The sequence below is a fragment of the Pseudophryne corroboree genome, chromosome 6, assembly GCF_028390025.1.
Source record: "Pseudophryne corroboree isolate aPseCor3 chromosome 6, aPseCor3.hap2, whole genome shotgun sequence".
Lineage (NCBI taxonomy): Eukaryota > Metazoa > Chordata > Amphibia > Anura > Myobatrachidae > Pseudophryne > Pseudophryne corroboree.
This window is the reverse complement of record NC_086449.1, coordinates 402,831,052-402,849,842: the sequence shown is the minus strand read 5'-3', so window position 1 is coordinate 402,849,842 and position 18,791 is coordinate 402,831,052. Positions and strand designations below refer to the sequence as shown.

General features: G+C 48.0%; 1 protein-coding gene across 4 annotated transcripts in view; it reads left to right on the top strand.

Moving 5' to 3' along the window:
• Window positions 1-18,791, top strand: part of UPF2 (UPF2 regulator of nonsense mediated mRNA decay) — a 376,291-nt gene that overhangs the window by 173,021 nt on the left and 184,479 nt on the right. For all 4 annotated transcript variants that reach the window (XM_063926873.1, XM_063926875.1, XM_063926874.1 and 1 more), the window contains exon 8: window positions 1,955-2,058. In XM_063926873.1, the coding sequence (XP_063782943.1) occupies window positions 1,955-2,058 (104 nt within the window). The remainder of the gene's footprint in view (window positions 1-1,954; window positions 2,059-18,791) is intronic.

Genomic DNA, 18,791 nt, shown 5'->3' with positions numbered 1-18,791 from the left:
AAAAAAGGTATTCCGGAGGAGGTCATTCCTACCCTGATCAAGGCTAGGAAGGACGTGACATTGAAACATTATCACTGTACTATATTATGCTATGTATCTGTTAAGCGCCTTGAGTCCTGTTGGAGAAAGAGCGCTATATAAATAAAATTATTATTATAATTATTACGGAGAAGTTCCATTTGGGTCGTCTGCTTCACTTCCTGCAAACAGGAGTGACTTTGGGCCTAAAATTAGGGTCCATAAAGGTCCAAATTTCGGCCTTATCCATTTTCTTTCAAAAGGAATTGGCTTCTCTTCCTGAAGTACAGACATTCGTGAAGGGGGTGCTGCATATTCAGCCTCCTTTTGTACCTCCGGTGGCGCCGTGGGATCTTAATGTGGTATTAAGTTTCCTCAAGTCACCTTGGTTTGAACCACTCACAACAGTGGAGTTGAAATATCTCACTTGGAAAGTGGTCATGTTGTTGGCCTTGGCTTCTGCGAGGCGTGTTTCGGAATTAGCGGCTTTGTCACATTAAAGCCCCTATCTCGTCCTCCATTTCTGCCTAAAGTGGTCTCTTCTTTTCATATGAATAAACCTATTGTCGTGCCTGCGCCTACACGGGACTTGGAGGATTCAGAGTCCCTTGATGTGGTCAGGGCTTTGAAGATTTATGTGGCCAGAACAGCGAGGGTTAGGAAAACTGAAGCGCTGTTTGTTCTGTATGCAGCCAACAAAGTTGGCGCGCCTTCTTCAAAGCAGACTATTGCTCGCTGGATCTGTAACGCGATTCACCAGGCGCATTCTACGGCAGGATTGCCATTGCCTAAATCGGTTAAGGCCCATTCCACTAGGAAGGTGGGCTCGTCTTGGGCGGCTGCCCGAGGGGTTTCGGCATTACAGTTGTGCCGAGCAGCTACTTGGTCGGGGTCAAACACATTTGCAAAGTTCTATAAATTTGATACCCTGGCTGAGGAGGACCTCCTGTTTGCTCAAGCGGTGCTGCAGAGTCATCCGCACTCTCCCGCCCGTTTGGGAGCTTTGGTATAATCCCCATGGTCCTTACGGAGTCCCAGCATCCTCTAGGACGTTAGAGAAAATAAGATTTTACACTTACCGGTAAATCTATTTCTCGTAGTCCGTAGAGGATGCTGGGCGCCCGTCCCAAGTGCGGACTTCTTCTGCAAGACTTGTATATAGTTATTGCTTACATAAGGGTTATGTTATAGTTTCATCGGTTTAGACCGAGACTATGTTTGTTCATACCCAAGTTATACGGTGTGGCTGGTATGAATCTTGCCCTGGGATTCCCAAAAATCCTTTCCTCGTTCTGTCCATCTCCTCTGGGCACAGTTTCTCTAACTGGGGTCTGGAGGAGGGGCATAGAGGGAGGAGCCAGTGCACACCCAGAGTCCAAAGTCTTTCTTAAAGTGCCCATGCCTCCTGCGGAGCCCGTCTATTCTCCATGGTCCTTACGGAGTCCCAGCATCCTCTACGGACTACGAGAAATAGATTTACCGGTAAGTGTAAAATCTTATTTTTTACCATTAATGCTTCTACAGAATGATCATTTGATGACTCTGCAGGCACGAATAGAACTTAGAGTTCATTATAGGGTTCTCATAATGGTGTTAACACTGTATTGTTAATCAGATGCACTGTTCCTTAAATGAACTCTGTGCAGGTGATTTGGTTGGCTATATGCTTTTGTGCTTCTGTCACCACCACCCTTGTCCCACTGCATATTTGCAAAAACAAGTGACCGATTACTTTCCAGTATCACACCATAGCCTACCTTTTCAATTGGTCCCCTTTGTTAGTTCATCACAAATAACTAATACTTTATATGTTTGTTTTCTACACTGAGGTGCAATACTTTCAACTGCATGTACAGTAGTGGTGCAGCTTACAACATTTATTTTGCTGTTACTTTCAACAGAGAATATTTAGCATTTACAATTTTTTCTGCAATAGAACAAGAAGATGAAGAAGCCAGCACCGGGTCTCATTTGAAGCTCATTGTTGATGCCTTCATCCAGCAGCTGCCCAATTGTGTTAATCGTGATCTGATAGATAAGGTACCTTTACTTTAATACTTTCTTAATTCATGTCTTCCTTCATCTTTGCTGCAGTCATGCCAAACAGCCCCTTTTGGCATGCCAGGTTGTGTGAGTATCTTCTAGCATTAGCGTATTTTTGACAGGTTTTTTTTTTTTGCCGAAAATGCTTCCTAGTTGCACTTCAACGTGACTAGGACGCACAAGGAGACACTGCTGATTATTTTGATGTGACTTTTGTATATCTGTGCATGATTAAGTTTCTGAATCTGTGTACGACGTAGCGGCCCGAGCTTTTTTCCAATACAAGTTCTATTCTGCTCCGTATAGAGACTCAGTCACACAATATATAACTGTCATTTATCAAATTAATTAGCACAGTCTCCTTGTGTGTCCTAGTCGCATTGCGTTATGACTAATATGCATTTTCGGCAAAACAGACTAACAACGGTAGCAGAGTTGTACGGGACCTGGCGGTTCACTCACGCCAGGCAACTCGTGCTGCATTTTGGAAGGGTGTTTGAGGAAGCATCTGTAAATCAACTAATACAGGCATGTCCAAACTGCGACCCTCCAGCTGTTGAGAAACTACACATCCCAGCATGCCTTGACACAGCAAAACTGTGTCAGGGCATGCTGGGATATGCAGTTTCACAACAGCTGGAGGGCCGCAGTTTGGACATGCCTGAACTAATATATAAATCAGCAGGGTACGTAACTGCACTTACCACTCATAGGGTGGGGTGCATGTAGCCCATGACCACATCACTCAAATACATACAAACCAAGAACCCAGCACTCGCCATAGCAAATTAACTTATCCTCAACACTTCAATAAATAAATGATGGGGGTTTAGTTAGTGGATTGGCCAATGCACAAAAGCCTGCAAACCGATCGCCAAGTTACCCCACCTTCATGCAGGTCCTACACTATCAGAGTTTCTCTTTCATCCATCTGGGGGACGCTGCGCTGTTACTTGTGGGGTTAGAGTGTGTGGATGGGAGTTTGGCACAGAACCTATCAAAACTAACTCCTCCCCCTCTACCCCCTCCCATCTCCAGCCTACCACCAGATCACCTCAGTTTTAGTTTTGTGCCTGAGGGAGTACAGGCACAGATTTCCTTAGCTAGACTTTTATTTAGGTTTTATTTCTTTTCTTTAGATTTCTTCAATTATACTTAGTCCCTGTCCACAGGTGACAAGTATAACAGGAGTGGGGTTAGTCAGCATGCTTTTACTCACTCCTATTTTTGCGCCTCTGGGGAGTCACCATACTGCGGTCACTGGGGCTTTCTCATTCCGGGCTCAGATCCGAGGAGGCAAAAACAGAGCTGTCACGGTAGGACAAGATCCTAATCCCCCCCCCCCCCCCACAGTTCTGGCGGATGGGATCACTCAGATCACCGCCGTTAGCTTTCTTTTCACTGCACAGAGCGCTAAGGTCCCTTCACAGAAGGGGACGTATAGCGCGGTGCGGGCAGCACTAGCGCACGGGATCTCTCAGATCGCCGCCGCTAGTGTAACAGCGCAGAGAGCGGAAGGTCCCTTCAGGGAAGGGAACGTATGACGCGCCGGTCACTGAAGGGGAGCGGTAACCGCGGCGGGATGCAGGGGGAGATGACATCTTCCCGCATTGCGCTCCCGCCATGTAGCGTCCGTCGTCCTCACTCTGTGGGGGCGGGTCCCAGCTTCAGGCGCCATCTTATTGCTTGCTGCCGGAGTGGAAGCGGGGGACACTGCGCTGACGCCACACACACACAGGGACAGCATCTCACCCTGTATATCTCACAGGCGGGGAGCAGCAAAATAGCAAGTATAATATTGTAAGAAGTATCCTGAAAGGTTTCCCACAAGCTGTCTTTACATTTCTTTACAGTTGTTTTAGTACTCACACTGTGAGATTTACAGGAGGGGTACACAATTTGTCAGCATATTGTATAGGGTGGAAGCCTTATATAGAAATTTCCTTTATTTAATAAGTCACTAAAAAAAAAATAAAAAAAATAATAATGACCAGTAAGCCAGACAGACCTACTAAGGGGAAGACAGGCTCAGCTGTATATTTTGCCTGTTCTCAGTGTGGTTCAAAGCTGTCAAAGGGTAGCACGGATCCTGGTTCGCTCTGCAGGACATGCTCCGTGACACCTACAGTAGAGCAGCCTAGTGTATCAGCAGATCAGTCAGTCCCTCTATGGGCCAGGAACATGGCCGACGCTATTGCTGATTTACGTCAATCACAGTCAGGGGTGGATTCCGGTCAGTCGGCTATGGAGCCACCTTGGGCAAGGAATATGGAAAAAAATATTGCAGACTTGGCACAGTCTATTAACAAGATGGTGTCCGCATCCAGTTCGGCGGCCGCTAAGCGACAGCATCCGGTGGCCGCTATCACCTTCCCAGGAGAGGACTTGGATCCGGTATCCGCTCCTCTGGAGGAGGGTGAACTGGAGTCTGAGTGGGAGGATACTTCCGCCTGGGAAGAGGAGGAATTATCTACAAGTTCAGGTGTCAGATTATTGATTGAGGCCATCCGTCAGACTCTTAATATTCAGGATTCGGCGGAGGCGGAGACTTCGTCAGGTTTCTTCAAGCGTCAGAAAAGACAAGTAGTAGTCTTTCCGTCTTATACTCATTTTGAAGACATTTTGAAGGAACCTTGGCTTAGGCCAGATTCACGATTTCAGGCTCCTAAGAAATTAAAATTATTGTATCCCTTTGCAGATGAAGACACAAAATTCTGGGAGACTGCTCCAAGAGTGGATGCTCCTATTTCTCATTTAGCGAAGGCTACGGTAATTCCTTCAGCACAATCAGTGACATTAAAGGATCCAACAGATCGGAAGCTTGAAGCTATTCTTAAATCCATTTTTGCTTTATCAGGTATTTCTCTGCGCCCAATACTTGCTAGTGCCTGGGTCCTTAAAGCCGTTGATGAATGGTTGGGCCAGGTGGTATCTGGCATGCAGTCGGATGACCCATCAGAGGCTATTCAGCTGGCTGAGCAGATCTCCGAGGCGGTCACCTTCGTTGGTGAGGCCTTACTAGACTCTGTCTCACTACAGTCTCGGGTATCTGCTCAGGCGGTTACAGCAAGGCGTGCGCTATGGCTTCGTGTTTGGAACGCTGACTCTGATTCAAAACAGACATTGACAGCGGTTCATTTTGAAGGAGAGTTCCTCTTTGGTTCAGAGCTTAAAAAGATTATCTCTGATACTACAGGTGGTAAGAGTCCGTTTCTTCCAGTTGCCCCTCAGAAGTCAAGAGCGACTAGGTTTCGGTCCTTCCGTACTCAGAGTAGGGGCGGGTTCCAGTCCTTTCGGGCCTTTTCAAGATTCCCACGTAGAGGCGTGTACCGTGGTAGGGGCGCACAAGCACCTCGCAGAGCGGCAGTCAAACCTGCCGACAAGCCTGCAGCATGACTCAAGGAATCCCCTGGAGGAATCCTTGGTAGTGGGAGCGCGGTTACTACAGTTCAAAGAGGTGTGGCTCCTGTCGCATCCGGATCAGTGGGTGTCTGGAGTCATAACCCGAGGTTACATTTTAGATCTCGAAGAACCTGTTCCAAACCGTTTCTTCATCACTCCTCTTCCGAGGGATCCCTCCAGACGACAAGCAATAACTCAGGCTACTTCCACGCTCTTGAAACAAGGAGTAATTCGTTCAGTTCCCAGAACTCAACGCGGTCAAGGGTTTTACTCAAGTCTTTTTCTAGTAAACAAACCGGACGGTTCCTTTCGGCCCATTTTAAATCTAAAGTGCCTGAATCCTTACCTTTCTGTCCAGAAGTTCAAAATGGAATCGATTCGTTCAATCATCGCAGCCATGGAACCAGAGGAGTATTTGGCATCTATCGACATAAAGGACGCTTATCTCCACGTTCCAATTTGGTCGGGTCACCAGTGTCTGTTGAGGTTCGCACTAGGGCCCTTGCACCTCCAGTTTCAGGCTCTTCCCTTCGGTCTTTCCACGGCCCCTCGAGTATTTACAAAAATATTGGGTCACGTGGTAGCGGTCCTCAGAGGCCAGGAGATCAACATTACTCCTTATCTGGACGATCTACTTCTTAAAGCTTCCTCGCCGGAACTACTTCAACTGCACCTACAGCGCACCACGGCCACTCTGCAATCCTTCGGATGGATTGTGAATTTCCAAAAATCTTCCCTGACTCCCTCTCAGGAGATAGTGTTTCTAGGTCTCCTGTTCGACACAAGGAGGCAGAGGGTTTTTCTACCTCCGGACAAGATTCAGGATCTCAGGTCCAGGATTCGCTCTCTTACAATTGCCAAGGGTGTCGGTTCTCAGATGTATGCAGGTGTTGGGCAAGATGGTAGCAGCGTTCGAGGTGGTACCATATGCCAGATTTCATGCTCGTGCCCTTCAGTCGCAGATAATGGGCTCTTGGAATCAGACGGGTCCGCATCTGGACTTGCAATTATGCCGGCTGTCGGTTCAGACTCGACAGTCTCTACTTTGGTGGCTTCACAGTCCATATCTGACCAAAGGAGCACCGTTCACGGTATGGGATTGGATGATGGTCACCACGGACGCCAGCCTCACCGGTTGGGGGGCGGTATTTCAGTCTCAGCATCTCCAGGGGCTATGGAGCGTTCAGGAATCAAGGCTACCAATCAACATTTTAGAGTTAAGAGCAATTTGGTATTCTCTGGTTCAAATACAGGACAGTGTCAGGGGTCACCCAGTACGCATCCAATCAGACAACGCAACAGCAGTGCCTTACATAAACAAGCAGGGAGGAACTCGCAGTTGGAGAGCCATGAAGGAAGTCACACATATTCTACAGTGGGCGGAGAAGTGGATTCCGACCATATCCGCAATTCACATTCCAGGGGTAGACAACTGGGGAGCAGAATTCTTAAGCCGCCACACGATACATCCGGGGGAATGGGAACTTCATCAAGAAGTCTTTCTGACCCTGGTGTCTCAGTGGGGCACACCCGACATCGATCTCATGGCATCCCGCCTAAACCGAAAGTTACCTCGGTACGGCTTTCGCACTCAAGACCCTCAAGCAACGCTAATCTATGCATTGACAGCCCCGTGGCGATTTCGTCTCGGATATGTGTTTCCTCCAATTCCCTTGATACCGCGTCTTCAACGCATCCGCAGAGAGGGTCTACCAGTCATTCGTGTAGCACCGGACTGGCCTCGACGTCAGTGGTACACTCTTCTTCGGAGCATGGTGGTCGGAGAACCGTTCCGTCTTCCTCTACGACCCGATCTCCTCTTACAAGGTCCTTGTCACCATCAGAGTTTAGATCGTCTGGCTTTGACGGCTTGGTTCTTGAATCCAACATTTTAAGAGCTAAAGGGTTATCTCGTCCTGTGGTAAAAACAATGCTTCAGGCTAGGAAGCCTGTCACTTCTCGTATTTATCACCGGGTATGGCGTATTTACATTGCTTGGTGTGAAAGGCGTGGGTTGTCCCCGCACCTCTTCCAATTACCTCGTCTGCTCTCTTTTCTCCAGGAGGGTCTGACTAAGGGACTTCGTTTGTCTTCTCTTAAGGGACAGGTTTCAGCACTGTCGGTACTTTTTCAAAAAAGGATTGGCTGTCATTCCGGAAGTTCAGACCTTCTTTCAGGGTGTACTCAGGATTCAACCTCCCTTTATACCTCCGGTTCCACCGTGGGATTTAAATCTGGTTCTTCAGGCTCTCCAGAAGCCTCCGTTTGAACCATTAAATTCTGTTGAGTTACGTTTTCTTACTCTTAAAGTGGTTTTTCTCTTGGCCATTGCCTCCGCTAGGCGTGTTTCTGAGTTGGCAGCCCTTTCTTGCAGGCCGCCTTTGTTGGTTTTTCACGACAATCGAGTGGTTTTGCGTACAAAGCCTTCTTTTCTGCCTAAAGTGGTATCGGCTTTCCTTATGAATCAGGACATTGTTCTTCCGGATACCTTACTGATTTCGTTTGCTGCGCCCAAGCGTGGCTGGCCGGCCTCTAAAAATACAGTGGCGCGCTGGGTTACCTCTGCTATTAGACAGGCTTATGTTTCTTCAGCGTTACCTATTCCTGATTCTTTGGGCTGTGCGCGGTGGAGTGTCCGTCGAGCAGTTATGTCGAGCGGCAACCTGGTCTTCTGTGCATACCTTCACAAAGTTTCTACCGTTTCCATACTTTTGGTTTGGAGTCTGCCTCTGTTGGGCGTCAGATTTTACGGACGGCTATGCCGTCCACGTCTCCCTCCTCTAATTAGCTTGCTTTGGGAAATCCCACAAGTAACAGCGCAGCGTCCCCCAGATGGATGAAAGAGAAATAGGGATTTTTGTTACTTACCGTAAAATCTCTTTCTCTGATTCCATCTGGGGGACGCTGCGATCCCTCCCGTATTTTTGTCTGGTTTCCTTGGTCAGGTTCTATCTCATCTCCTCCGGCTTTGCTAAACGTTAACTGAGGTGATCTGGTGGTAGGCTGGAGATGGGAGGGGTTAGAGGGGGAGGAGTTAGTTTTGATAGGTTCTGTGCCAAACTCCCATCCACACACACTAACCCCACAAGTAACAGCGCAGCGTCCCCCAGATGGAATCAGAGAAAGAGATTTTACGGTAAGTAACAAAAATCCCTATTTTAAAACCTGACTACTGTTTCACGCATCACCTGCCTGCTAGATTTAATGTGCACCTGCCACACACTTAATGGCTTTTAAAGGTACACTAGTCACCTTACACTGGCTAATAGATTGCTAAGGAACAGTTAAGACAGGTTCAGGGTAATAGAGTCCACATAGGAGTTTTGTGCATTGGCCAATCCACTAACTAAACCCCCATCATTTATTTATTGAAGTGTTGAGGATAAGTGAGCTTACTTGGGTGAGTGCTGGGTTCTCTGTATGTATTTGAGTGATGTGGTCATGGGCTACATGCACCCCACCCTATGAGTGGTAAGTGCAGTTGTGTACCCTGCTTCTGGGGTGGCGAGTGCTGTGTTACATTCACCCCACCATATGAGTGGTAAGTGCATTGGTGTGCTCCGCATTCTGGGGTGGTGAGTGCTGTGGTTTCCTTTTTGTGTGTGTGTGTGTGTGTGTGTATGTATATGTGTGTGTATGTGTGTGTGTGTGTATGTATGTGTGTGTGTGTGTGTATATATATATATATATATATATATATATATATATATATATCTCTAAGAGGACATACCACTGACTCATCACAGAATCAATCTACTGATCCATAATGACTAGGAACTTGACATATGGACAGTAGCTTGCTTTTGTGACGTACAGTAGGCACCCACTAAGTGGGGATTTTTCAAAATTTCACCCACAAAGGGGTTAAAAGGAGTGAGATGATTATTGGGAATTCCCCCCCCCCCCCCCCCCCCTCACAGAGGAGAGTTAAGACTCTATCCAGCCGAGGCTATAAAGAATGTATGTTGCCAGTGATACTAAGTCGCAAGGGGGGAGGACACAATGCTCTGTTCCTGGACTTCCTCGCCAGTGGCAGTTGCAGAGCAATCTATTATTCAACTAGGGGAGCCACATCAACTGCTACCCCTAAAACACTGTCAAACATCGCCTTTTTGAGTAATGGACTGCTCTGCAACTGTATACAATTGTTAAAAAGGGTCGCGCTAAAGAACCAGTTTAATAAATTGAAAATACAGTATAATAAAAAATACAGTAATAATTTATTACACATATACCATGTACAAATAAAATAAACTGTAGCCAAATATTAAGGTGAATAACACCTAATTGATACAACTGTAACTGGTAATCAAATTACAAAATTGTCAACCAAAATGTATCAACTCATTTTGATTCAAATGACTCAATGGGGGTCATTCCGACCCGATCGTTCGCTGCAGTTTATCGCAGCGATCGGGTCGGAACTGCGCATGCACCGGCGCATGCCAGCCGTCATTGCCTAGTGATCGCCTCTGAGGGGGATGGACGGCGGCGTTAATCCGCCGTTTAGGGGGCGTAATCCGGCCAACGCAGGTGTGGCCGGACCGTTGGGGGGGGGGGGCGGCGGCTGCGTGACGTCACATGCAGCCTCTGCGACCCGTGGCAGCGAAGAGGTTCTCCCGGCCAGCCGCAGGAGTTGCGCTGGCCGGGAGAAATTCCTGAGATTCAAAAGCATCACCGCTGTGTGATGCTTTTGCATTTCTGTGGGGGAGGGGTGCCGGCACTGACATGCGTGGCGGACTAGCCCTGTGCTGGGCATCCCCCTCGCATGTCTGAGTGCCTGATCGTAGCTGTGCTAAATTTAGCACAGCTACGATCAACTCGGAAAGACCCCCAATCTCCTTTTCTGCTGCGGGGTACACTGGGCTCCACAAGGATAGACATTGGGGTGTAGAGTAGGATCTTGATCCGAAGCACCAACAGGCTCAAAAGCTTTGACCTTCTTCCCAAGATGCATAGCGCCGCCTCCTATATCACCCCGCCTCCATGCACAGGAGCTCAGTTTGTAGTTGGTGCTTGCGATGCAAGCATGTAACAGGAAGGGCTGCTCACAGCAGCTCTAGAAAAAGCTTTTTCTGAGGAAAAAAGAAGACTACAAGGGCTGCAGCAGAGGCACAGATTGTGTTAGATGTCAGTAGACATCAGCTGCTGCAGCTCCATCTCTCCCCCAGCGGCGCTGTACACTCCTGCGCCCTGGTTGCCGCGTACCTACAGCAGGAGACTCCGGTTTTCTTCCAAGTCAGTCACACACGGCTGGGGCTCTCCGGGATTGCGTGGCCGCACTTCGGGAGGAGGTAAGTGGGTCCCGCTCGCGGGAACCGCGCTTTATCGCGATCCGACGCGGCCGGTGGGAGGCGGGCCGCGCGCGCTGGCGTGGACACTGTGGCAGTACAGGGACCCCACTAAGCCACCAGGGCAAGGGCACAGGTCGGTTTTCTCTTAAAAAACATTTCTTATGCAGCCCACGGTACCGGTGGTGAAGTCCAGCAGGGGGATAAGGCTTAGACCTGTAGCCCCTCCCCTGGCCCCAGGGCGCCATTTAGAGTAAATGTTCCCGCCCTGGAGCTGCATATCTCTATCTCTCCCTCACTCCCAGTCAGTGTTTGGTCGCCTTTTCCCCAGCTACACTGTTCCTGGGACTGCTTGTGCAAATCCTCCTTTGTAAAGCCGCCTGATAGTCAGCGCTGTGCCTTTACAAGACACTTAAGTATTCTACATGTCGTTTAGACAGTGATAGTTAAGAAAAAGTGCATTTGGTCAGGGTTTTTTTTGTATATTTACCCTGTGATATACATCCAGTCTTTACTGTGTAGTGTTATATCTATTGATTACATAGCTATATATAAGCTAGTCCAGTGCAGTATTATTGCTTGTCATAACCTCTGCATTGTACAAACTGTGACTATATGTGTGTGCATTGGCTTGCTGTGTGACCTCCATTTTGTGTTTCTCACTCAGCTTGCTATACCTGTATTCTATAACCTGAGGGGGCTAGGTGCGTCAGGTTTGTAATACAGGATATAGGATATTCACAAGATATACTTAAATTGTATTTTTCTCTGTGATTTTAGTCACCATATCTCTCCTGAATCCCTGTTTGTGCTTACTACACTGTGCAGGGGTTTGGGTCAGGTATTGTGCTGCTGACAAATTGTACTGTGTTACCTTATACTGCAAGTTATAACATGTCTGCTGATGAGGGTAACTGTTCTGGGGCTGAACACACTGGTAGCGGTGCTGAGGCCACAGATACTTTTGAGGAAAATATAGCAGCTGAGGGCTCTGGTTCTGGGGGTTCCTTGCCCCCCAGTGGGACTGTAGCAACGGGAGTCCAGAATGACCCGCCGTGGGCTACCGTCTCCACGCTACTGAATACGCTAGTTACTAAACTAACGCCCCCTATGGGACCTCCTATGCCGGTCCAGCCGTATATGGTCCCCGCGGTTAATCTGCCGTGGGCAGATCACTTGTCCACTCGGTTACAGAAATTGAACCAGTCCCTGACTACTAAAAAGTCTAACCCTCGCCCGCCTAAGACCAAGGAGTCCTCTAAGCGGGCCATTACTTCCTCACAATCCACTGCTGTCCCTGACACCTCGTCTGATGAAGATGGCGCTTACACTGACCCCACAGATTCTAACACTGATAATACTGATGGGGATAGTGGTTCACGAGTGGATGTTCCTGATCTATTGGAGGCCATAAAGTTAATTCTACAGATTACGGATCATCCCAAACCATCCGTCCCTCCTAAGAAACTAGATAGATTCAAGCGTCAGAAGGTGGTTAAACAAGTTTTACCTCATTCTGATCACCTGGTTGATATACGTCAGGAATCCTGGGAAAATCCAGGTAAGAAGTTCATGCCTCACAAGAAGCTGCTTGCTCGCTATCCCCTCGCGCCCGAGCTGTCTAAAAATTGGGAGACACCTCCACCAGTGGAAACGCATGTGGCAAGGATGGTGGTCTCCTCAGCTCTACCTGTCACTACCGTCACGTCTCTGAAAGAGCCTATGGATAAACATGTGGAGGGTTGTCTGAAAGCGATTTACACCTTCACGGGTGCTGCACACAGGCCCACTATTGCAGCGACATGCGCTGCAGAAGCTATTGAAGCGTGGGCCCAAGAGTTGGAAGCTGAAATCTCTTCTGACCATGCTAGACAATGCTTGTCATATATTGTCACAGCTTCTCACTATATTAAAGAGGCGGCTTCTGATGCCAGTGTTCTGGCAGCCAAGGCTTCTACTACGTCAGACCTGGCTCGCCGGATATTGTAGCTGAGATCCTGGTCTGTGGATCTGGATTCTAGAAAATCCCTGGAGGTACAACCTTTTAAGGGAAATATCCTGTTCGGAGAGGATTAAATAAGACAGTGGCTGATTTGGATACTGCCAAAACAGCCTGTCTACCAAGTACTGCTCCTTCTGTGCTGAAGGCTAAAAGTACTTCCTTTCGCCCTTCAGGTAAAGCAAAAGGTCAGGTGTACCACAAACAGGCCCGCACTTCCAAACCTAGTAAGCCAAAGCCCAAAAGAGCCTGGGCTGCCCGTCAGCCAGCTTCCAAGACCGATAAGCCTGCCGCATGACGGGAGGCCGGCTTCTAGGGTATACCCAGGAATGGTTGGAAGACCACTTCAGATGCCTGGGTACGGGAGTCGTCACTCGAGGTTACGCCATAGCCTTCAAAAACGTCCCCCTCATCGATTTTGCCTGACAGACGTCCCTTCGGACCAGACAAAGGCAAAGACTCTTCATTTGGTGGTACAGACCCTCCTGGACACAGGAGTGGTAGTACAGGTGCCCCTTGCTCAGAGGGGCCAGGGGTACTATTCTCTGCTTTTTCTAGTCCCGAAACCGAATGGGTCCTCCCGACCCATTCTCAACCTCAAGGCGTTGAACAAGTTTGCGAGAATCTCCAAGTTCCGTATGGAAACCCTTCGCTCTATGGTTCTGGCCTTGGAACCTGGGGATTATATGGTCTCCCTGGACATACAGGATGCTTACCTGCATATCCCTATAGCAGTGTCGCATCAGCAATACCTGAGGTTTGCGGTTGGCAACCTCCATTACCAGTTTCGGGCGTTACCTTTTGGTTTAACCACGGCTCCGCGAGTCTTCACCAAGTATCTGGCGGTAATGGCGGCGGTACTCCGCCCTCAAGGGGTCAGGATCCTACCGTATCTGGACGACTTGTTGATCCTGGCAAATTCCCCAGAAATTCTCCTACGTCCCCTGGATCTGACTGTCCGGTTTCAACAAAGCCCACGGGTGGCTCATCAACTGGTAGAAATCTTCCCTGGTCCCTGCTCAGAGCATGGTGCACCCAGGGCCGGTGCAAGGTTTCTCAGCACCCTAGGCAAATCTTAAGCACCCCCCCCCCCCCCACACACACACACACACACACACACACACACACACACACACACACACACACACACACACCCTTCCCCTTTTCCCAATACTCGGCCTCTCAGATGATACAGTGCAGTGGTGGCATCTTAAGAGTTATATAGGGAAAGGATATTAGGAGGACAGTGGTTCTCAAACTGTGTGCCTAGGCACCCCGGGGTGCCTCGGGACACTTGCAGGGGTTCCTTGGATTGGTGATCAAGGGACAATTTTAATTATTTATGTTCAATGTAATAGGCAAAACCAGTGCTGGTGGCTGCCAGTCATAAAATAGGTGGACAAACAGAAGCAAATCTTGTCCCTCACCACACAACTGACCCTAAGGATGGGTGGTATTCATGTGACCGCCGGTCAGCTGACCGAGAGTCACATGACCTCCTCCACCAGCCCGACGGGTCACTGTCCCGATGGTCGGCATGCCTACCAACAGGGACTATTTCCACTCGTGGGTGTCCACGACACCCATAGAGTGGGAATAGAACCCATGGCGACCGCAGGTCGCCACCGAGCCCGCAGCGTGGCGAGCGCAGCGAGCCCGCAAGGGGCTTGCTGCACTCGCCCCTCCCCGCCGGGATCCCGGCGTCGGTATGCTGCCGGGATCCCGGCGTCGGTAAGCTGACCGGCGGTCTCCTGACCGCCAGTCAGCCGTACTACACCCCTAAGGATGACATATAAACACAATTTTATTTAATTTAATATTTATTCTAAATCTCTCAATAAAAAACTTTTGGCCTAGGGGTGCCATGAAAAAAATTCTGATACTCTAGGGCGCCGTGATTCAAAAAAGTTTGGGAACCACTGGGTTAGGGTATAAGGGAAAGGATATGAGGGTTACTTTACTGGTTTGATTTCAGATATTAGGGTTAGGGGTTATGATTAGGGAGAGGTTTGGAGGGAGATTATATATTATTATTATTATTATTATCCTTTATTTATATGGCGCCACAAAGGATCCACAGCGCCCATTACACAGTACATAATCAGATAAGCAAACAAGAAAACAGCACTTACAGTACAAGACAATATAGGACAGGTATAGAAAACCAGGGTTAGGTGCCATCAAAGGGAGTATGGAGTATAAGATAGTGTAAGTAAGAAAAGGAAAGGAGCATGAGGAAAGAAGTCCCTGCTCTTGCGAGCTTACAATCTAAAAGGTGAAGGGCTGACAGACCAGGGTGACGCAGAAGGGGTAGACAGTGATCACAGACAAGAGGGCATATATATATGTATTCTGTTGGCCACACCCAATGCGTTTCATCACTAGTAGGACTTCACAGGGAGTGTGTGCTTACTACATCTGGCTCCAATATATACCTGAATATAAATATAATGTAAATCACATCACGTCTAATACAATAGCAGATAAGATATCAAACATTTTATATATATATATATATATATATATATAGTCCTCCAGCAGCAGCCGCCGCTCTCATAAATCAAACAACGTGCTCTGGTGCTCGCTACATGTATAATGCAGTAGTCCAACCAGAAAGCGGCACTCAGAGACAATAGCAGTGACAAAAAACTGTATTGTAATACAGTTTTTTGTCACTGCTATTGTCTCTGAGTGCCGCTTTCAGGTTGGACTACTGCTATATATATATATATATATATATATATATATATAGAGAGAGATGGGGATGGGGGCACCAGCGACCGACGGTGTCAGAGATATATATTTAAAGATATTTAAAAAGAAGTGGCTGGATACAGTTTTAAGATTAAAAATTAAAATTACATTTATTTATAATAAGAATTGGGATATCAGACAATAAAAATGTAGGGTAAAAATGACATAAAAAGAGAACTGAGAAGGATAAAATAAGAAAAAAAAATGCATAAAACATAAAACATAAAAATAAAATATAAAATACCGAGTATCAAGGTCTAATATAATAAAAGAATGGTGCTTATCTTTTAAAAAAATGGAGGGTCAGTTAGAGGTACTCCCAACGCGTTTCGTCCGTTCAGACTTCTTCAAGGGGTTAGGTACTAATGAACAAGTGATCAAAGGACCTATTTATAGCTAGTGCAAGTGTTAATTGATGCGTGTGACATCACTTCCTGTTAAAAACGTCCGTTTTGTTTAGGCACACAAATCTAGATTTAAATACATTAGATGGAATGGGCTTATGATTTGGAGTCCACAGATTATGGTTCAGGTGAAAAACGAGTCCTACAAATGGGGTTACTGGCGTGTTAAAGTGTCCGTGACGCGTTACGCGTCACTTCCGCCCCGTTTCCGGTATCCGTCTCATCAATGTGCGCATGCGCGACATGCCGCACTTCCGGTTTCGGTGTCTGGCTGTGTCACACTTCCGTCCGCGCAAACTGCTGGCAAACGTCACGCTTCCTGTCAGGGCGGGTGCAGTCGGCTCACTTTGTTCTTAATGGTTATGTGGAAGCTGTCAATCAAGCGGCGGCCATCTTAATGGAGTTTCTAAGTTTACAGACGCATTTTTACATAATACCAGCGATGTCTCCATGGAAACGGATACCACATATAAAAATAAAAACATATGTTAGAACACCATATTGATACAGGTTAAAATAAAATTGCGCTACAAATTTTTATATATTAGATATAAATGGTATTTTATCTCTCAATAGTTTAAGCAGGATTATTATATGCTCGGTATCAACACATACATTAGGAGTTATTTATGGTTATTGTAGTTCTTATGGTTATTACTGTTCTCACTATAAATTATCAGTGCAGTGGATATAAAAAATAAGATTATAAGTGCCTATTATATATATATGCAATGTATCGGCGGCACTCGCTGGGGACTTGTTCAGCATAAGAAGAAGAGACACAGCTCTGCAGAGCTGTGTCTCTTCTTCTTATGCTGAACAAGTCCCCAGCGAGTGCCGCCGATACATTGCATATTTACACGTTCTAGTGACGGAGGGCACCGGGGCATACCAGAGTGGGAGGCGTTGAGTGCTGGTAACTGCATTTAAATATATATATATATATATATATATATATATATATATATAAAATGAAATATATGTAGAATTTTAAAAAATATTGGAGGTAATACAGTAATGCTATTTATGGTGTTGTGAATAGGGATACCACCAGTGCCCATGGCATTAGGGATATAAATGAGTTAAATATAAGAATCTGTCTAATCAGACCTATGCACTAGATGGATGGTATGTCTACCAGGAGCTGATATGCTGATTATACTTAATATATATATATATATATATATATCTATATATACACACACACACACACTATATAGTCACATTTTGGCATGTTATTGAGGCAGCTGACACCTCTCAGTCACTAGAGAGGTGCAGCTGCTGCAGAACCTCCTGCCCGTCAAATGAATGACAGCCAGCAAGACACTGACCATGGTTGTCTGTCCTTCTGGCTGATCCTGTGGCACTCAATGAGGGTGGACAGCCGGCAGATTTAGCCCTTGAAGATGAATTCCTGTATGGCGTAGTGGCTGCTGGGCTTGGACTCTCCAGGTGAAAGTGCCGCCCCCGATCGTGGCCTCCTCTCCGGACTTCTGCTGGGCTTGGACTCTCCTCCGCCGCCGCTGCACCGGTCAGGCTGCTGGCAGGGAGGGCAGATGATCAGATGGTGGTTGGCGGCACTTTCTCCCCAGGTGAAAGTGCCGCCCCGATCGTGGCCTCCTACTCGGACTCCAGCTGGGGCTTGGACTCTCCAACGCCGGACCGGTCAGGCCGCTGGCAGGGAGGGCAGATCAGCTGGTGGTTGGCGGCACTTTCTCCCCACGTGAAAGTGCCGCCGCTGATCGTGGCCTCCTCCTCCTCAACAGCAGCGATGCCGGTCCACAGGTCGGGGGTTTGAGGGGCGGGGAGGCAGCGAGTGACGCAAAGGAGGGGGAGGCAGAACCCACATTGTTACAGATTCAATTTTTCCCCCCACTCAGTTCCGCCCTTGCAGTGCCGGCGCCTATAGGCAGCTGCCTAAAGCTGCCTAATGGTAGCGCCGGCCCTGGGTGCACCTGGGAGCACTATTGGACACTCACAACCAACGGTTGTTCTTTTCTCAGGAGAAAGTCCTGAAGCTTCAGGACAGGATTAGTTGCTTCCTCTCTCGTCCGCAAGTGTCGATACATTCGGCGATGCAGGTGCTGGGCCTCATGGTGTCAGCATTCGACATGGTGGAGTATGCTCCATTCCATTCTCGCCCTCTCCAGAGGCTGATACTGGCCAAGTGGGACGGCCTACCTCACCGGATCTGGTCTCGCATGATCTCATTGACTCCGGAGGTCCGTCTGTCGCTGTACTGGTGGCTCCAGGACCAACGGTTGTGGATACCCAACTGTGTCCTGTTAACAACTGATGCCAGTCTAAAGGGTTGGGGCGTGGTATTGGAGCAACACTCCCTTCAGGGTCGGTGGACCACGGAGGAGTCTCTCCTCCCGATCAACATTCTGGAATTACGGGCGGTCTTCAACTCATTGAACCTGGTCCAGCATTTAATACAGAACCGTCCTGTTCAGGTACAGTCTGACAACGCCACCACAGTGGCTTACATAAATCATCAAGGCGGCACTCGACGCCGCTTGGCAGTGAAGGAAGTCTCACGGATTCTTCAATGGGCGGAACGCCATCTACCGGCTATATCGGTAATATTCATTCCGGGAGTCCTGAATTGGGAAGTGGACTTCCTCAGTCGTCAGGACGTACACGCCGGAGAGTGGGGCCTCCATCCAGAAGTGTTTCAACTCCTCGTGGAAAGGTGGGGCCTTCCAGATGTGGATTTGATGGCGTCTCGACACAATCACAAGGTTCCGGTCTTCGGAGCAAGAACAAGGGATCCTCTAGCAGCATTCGTGTATGCGCTGGCGGTGCCATGGAGGTCTCGGCTGCCGTACGTGTTCCCTCCGGTGTCACTCCTGCCCAGGGTAATTCGGAAGTTCAAGC